This window comes from Propithecus coquereli, unplaced genomic scaffold (assembly GCF_000956105.1).
Source record: "Propithecus coquereli isolate 6110/MARCELLA unplaced genomic scaffold, Pcoq_1.0 Scaffold38, whole genome shotgun sequence".
NCBI classification, from domain to species: domain Eukaryota; kingdom Metazoa; phylum Chordata; class Mammalia; order Primates; family Indriidae; genus Propithecus; species Propithecus coquereli.
The window spans coordinates 4,281,725-4,287,015 of NW_012149507.1; the positions used below are offsets into that span (position 1 = coordinate 4,281,725).

The 5,291-nt window shown below is 39.8% G+C and overlaps 1 protein-coding gene across 1 annotated transcript in view; it reads left to right on the forward strand.

Annotated features, from left to right (window-relative positions):
• Positions 1 to 5,291, forward strand: part of LPIN2 (lipin 2) — an 81,038-nt gene that overhangs the window by 20,906 nt on the left and 54,841 nt on the right. Inside the window, exon 2 of the mRNA XM_012652119.1 lies at positions 1,690 to 1,890. Within this exon, the coding sequence (XP_012507573.1) occupies positions 1,690 to 1,890 (201 nt within the window). The remainder of the gene's footprint in view (positions 1 to 1,689; positions 1,891 to 5,291) is intronic.

The following is a 5,291-nucleotide window of genomic DNA, read 5'->3' on the forward strand; positions in this document are numbered from 1 at the left end:
TTACTGTGCACTTGATATGTACTTAATTTGGCCTAGCTATCAAGGTCAAATCACTTACTCTAAAACTAAAATCATCATCAGATCATAATTGTTTTAAAGGATTCCACTTTGTTATTTAGTAGTAAGATTTGCAGGTAGTTTACATAACTCACAGTCAGCTCTTCTGTAGGTGCACTTTGGGGCCTTAGTAACATTAGCATTAAAATACTTAAAAATTTTTTCAGGACACAATTACTGTGGCTGTGCTTCATGGTGTAGAACTGAGGAGCCTTGATTGTGCATTACATCTGTGTGTAGGAATAGAAAAGAGTTTTGAGTCAAATCAGGGCTCTGCTGTGGGCACTCACTCGGCTGTGAAGAGTTGAGTGAGGCTCTGTGTGGGCACAGGTCCTGGCAGGCCCCTGAGTTTCCCCAAGAGGATGGCATTCTTTCTCCCAGTTCTGCTTTGGACTTGCCTGGCAACACAGAATGTGCTCTCTGGAACTTTTCAGAGCATGGAAATTTAAGCTCGAGGCAGCTCCAAAGCTGGGTTTATGTGCTTATGGTGAACAACGTGGAGAACAGTCTGTGGGTCCTGCCTGTGGTTGGGTGAAAGTGGGCCTCCGAATTAGCCAGAGCAGTGGAGGGTCTCCTGTCTTGGTCAGTATCACTTTGGTCCCAGGAGAATGGCTTTCACCAAATTGTGCTTTGACATAACATTAGGGATGTCAGTGTCTAACAAGTGAAATGTGGAGGTATATTCAGTAGCTGGAAATGAAATCTGACAACCCTAGGACTAAAGGGGTTCCCTCCCGCCCCCTTTTTTTTAAATTAGTAGAAGAGTCGGGGGTGGGACCAAGGAGATGAAGCCAGCTTTGGCTTCAGTTGGAACGTCCCTCCTCTCTGGCAGACTCCTTGCAGACTCCTTACAGACCCCTGGTGATCCTGATTTTAATTGTGAATTGAGGTTGAGGAACAAGATTGAAAGCTTTTCTGTGCTTTGAATTTTGTGGAATACAAATATATATTCCAGTTAGTTGTGTAGAGGCATTGAAGGGTTTTTCCTTGAAGGATTTTTCCTTAAAAGTAGTTCTATGAATGGGCTAGACTCAGGCCAGGTCACCAGAATTTATTTAATCTAGCATGTATCTGAACAATAATAGTTCAGATAATGGTTCAGTGCAGAATGCCTCTCTTACTACATTGTTCCTGTTGGAAGATGAATTTCTGGTTTCTCCTGGGGGAGGGTGGTCTTTGGGGTGATCTTTGTTTGTTTTTTCTGCTTGGCTGCTATGGCCTGAGTGGACGCAGTAGCCCCATGCTCCAAACAGTTTTGGGCAGGAGGGTAGCAGTAGTGGTCAGGGTTCTTTGGTGATTCTTTGCTGGTCCTGAACTTTAGGGAAAAATCCCTAATTGCAGTTGGCACTGTCCGTGATGTGGGAAAGGAAGAGGAACTTCTGCATGCCCCAGGCCCTGACTGGAACAGCCTCTGGGATAAAAGGAGGACAGTCTGGGATTGTCCACATGTGGAAATATGTAGAAACAGTGGTAGCATAAGACTGTTGGGTTCAAAATCAGCAAAGTTAATTACTTTGTGAAACCTGGTGTGCAAATGAACAATGTAGTTTTTGTCACTACTGTTATTTCTTTGTTATTGTCAATAGATCACACATTCAGTGTTAACATCTCATTTAATTATTTTTCTTGTAGTCTCAAACCATGAATTATGTGGGACAGCTGGCTGGGCAGGTGATTGTCACCGTGAAGGAACTCTACAAGGGCATTAACCAGGCCACCCTCTCTGGGTGCATTGATGTCATCGTGGTGCAGCAGCAGGATGGCACCTATCAGTGTTCGCCTTTCCATGTTCGGTTTGGGAAGCTGGGAGTCCTGAGATCCAAAGAGAAAGTGGTGAGTGCGGTGCATAGCCTCTCCTTAAGGAGGGGAAAAAGTAGACAGTGCCAATGAGTAAATTGTTGTTATTGTGAGCTCTCTGGGCCTTTTTGTTTTTTGTTTTTTTTTTTTTTTAAACCTAAATGATATTGAAAACAATGTCACTTTTAAAGTTGCTTCTGAATTCCAAAAACCCTACTACAGGAAGTCTCTCCAAGGGAAAAAGAAACTGAAAATGATTATGACAATCCTACATGTTGCAATTCAGAAGAGCAAAACAGAAGCTAGAGTTATAAATGGGGAAGTTAGGCATGTTTAGAAAAAGAAAAAATTTCCTTATACAGCATTTAAAAATATTTAGGCTAATACCATCAGACTAATTGTGACCGGAATAGGCTGATTTAATCAATAATACATTAAATTTGTTTAAAGGAAATTAACAGCACATTTTTTTTTTTTTTGCAAAGCTGTAAAATCTTATTTGTAATCTAACTTCTATTATTGATACCAGGACTTCTCCCCAAATCTGACTGAAAAGCTAACCCACAGACCATAGGCTGGTTGACTTTCATTTGTTTTAGGGAAGATTCGTTCGGAAGAAGATATTTATGTTGGTTTTTCTTTCTTTCTTTCTGTCTTTTCTTATAGCTCTTCCCTTCAGGTTATGGAGTAGTTAGAAGATTTAGTAGTTAGAGTAGTTAGAAGGTTATATCTGATGTCAATCAAGTTAGAAAATTGAGTTAGTAATAAAACTTTGCAGATGTATAGTAGTATTTTTCTTTCTGCTCTTGCCCCATAGTAACTCCTACTTAAATAATGTATAAAGGTTTTGTCAAGCTTTTTAAGCACAACAAAAGATCCTCACCATTTTCTGGCATAGACCTAAAAGTATGTTTTAGAGCTACGGTTCCCAGCCCCTGCGATGTGGACTGGTACTGGTCCGTGGCCTGTTAGGAACCACGCCACATAGCAGGAAGTGAGTGTCAGGTGAGAGAGCAAAGCGTCATCTGTATTTATAGCCGCTCCGCATCACTCGCATCACTGCCTGAGCTTGGCCTCCTGTCAGATCAGCAGTGGCATTAGATTCTGCATTATGGTGAGTTGTATAATTATTTCATTATATGTTAACAATGTAATAATAATAGAAATAAAGTGCACAATAAATGTAATGCACTTGAATGAAACCATCCCTCTTCCCTGCCCCCAGTCTTTGGAAAAATTGTCTTCCATGTAACCAGTCCCTGGTGCCAACAAGGTTGGGGACTGCTGTGTTAGAGGACCACTGGCGTAAGTTGAAAATATTTACTTTCAGCTTTTTGCTATTTCACATAGCTGATAACTCTTCTTTAAATAGCAGTTTCCTTCTGTTTAATTAAACTTATGTTATTTTGAGGAAAGAAAATGGATTCCATGAAACTAGGTATTCTTTTTTTTTTTCCCCCTCCAGAAAAAAATGTCTCATTTCTATGTGTTACAAAATCATTTTCCACTGCAGAGCCACATTTCAGGGTGGCAGGGTTTGTGTGGTCTGGCCTCTGTTCAGAGTCATCCTTTAGAAAGCAAAAGTAGTCGCAGTTTGCTTAGTGACTTAGAAACTTTCCATTGCAAAACTGTGGTGTTTAGCCACAGTTTAGCATCTCTGGAATTTTTTCTTTCTTTCCAGTAATACTAATAGTACTTTCAGACTGGGTCTGTTTTGGGGGAATCAGCAGCAAACTGTTTATGCACTGAAATTTCCCATTACTTGTGTAAGGATCTATTTGTAAAACTGTTTCTGAGGCTTTTTTTGGCTGGCATCTGGGTTTTTGATCAGCAGATTGGATCAGTCCTCTGGCCTTTCAGAGTGGAACTTGCAGGCAGATAGATATATGTAAGCACTTGTGCGTCTGTGAATGGTGACAGCAGAGAAAACACCTTTTTCTGCATGTTGTATGCTTCTAATTTAAGAAGTAATACAATTTCTATGCAGAGCTACACAGTTCATTTTGGTTCAATATCTTGTCAAACCCTTGAATTTTTAATGGGAGTGTGTCCATGAGATATAGGAAAAGAGAAAATTTTTTTTCCCCTCACTCCCTCCCTTGGTATCCGAGAAACCCAGAGAATATGTTTGGGAGGCAATATGGCCATCTGATTTACCAAAACACAGCTTTCCTGTGATGGTAAAACTGAAACTATGTACCTCGAGATATGCTGGCAACTCGCATTAACTGTTTGTTTTACTTTAAATCAGCCTGGGTTAGGGAAAGCTGGTCATTGATTTTAAACTGCCAAAACTTACTCGAAACAAATTTTCAAATATAGCAACACCTATGAAGTGGACTTGAAATCATGACCACCTTAAAACCACTGTTTAGAGAGATGCAATATAATAATTTTCCCACTGCCATTGGTAAGTTCTTACTTGATGGAATACCAGTACTCTTAGTATATTTCATAACTCAGGGGTTTAAATTTAGAAGATAAACCTGCACTTTATATTTTTAAATATTAATTTTGCTGACTTATCACAAAATTACTGTTTGATTATTTATCAAAGTTAAATAACCCAGTGTATTAGAACTGTTTTCATTGCTGGTGACAGAAATCTGCCTCCCACTAGCTTAAGCAAAAAAGTTTGCATAAGTAAAGTCCAGAGGCATTTGATTTAGTCAGGGCTGTATTAAGAGGCTCTAAAGGTATTATCAGAATTCTCTTTCTCTTTACTCACCTCAGTTCTGCTTCCGTTCGTGTGGGTTCTCTCTAAAGTTGGATGACCAGTACCTCCAGGCTCACTTCCCATTATTCAACCCCAGTGGAAAGAGAGCTTCCTACAAAAGTCTCGGTATTTAGTCTCCCCATCTGTCGCTGTAGCTAGAGATGGAATATATTGATTGACTTGGCTTGGACAACAGCCCCACCTCCATGCCTTGAAGCCACACCTGACTTACAGGTTGAGTATCCCTTATCCAAAATGCTTGGGACCAAAAGTGTTTTGGATTTCAGTTTTCTTCTCTGGAATATTAACACTGTACTTACTGGTGGTTAGGCATCCCAAATCCGAAAATCCAAAATCTGAGGTGCTCCAATGAACATTTCCTTTTGAGTGTCATGTCAGTGGTCAAAAATTTTTGGATTTTGGATTTTTGGATTTGGGATGCTCAACCTGTATATGGTCTGAAATAGAGGATGACTCGGTTCCCAAAAGACAGAGATGTCTTACCCAATGAATGGCAAGCCAAATCAAGTGTCTACTACATCCAGTATTTCTCAGAGATATCAGTTCCATTTTAACATCTTAGTCATATATGTTGAGCAAGATTGAGCCACAATGTAGGAAGTATGACTATATGAAAATGAATGGTTATTTTAAAAGCCAGTTTACTGGAATTTAATACATCAAAATGAGTGTCCTCTTTAATATAATCACCTTGGGAAGC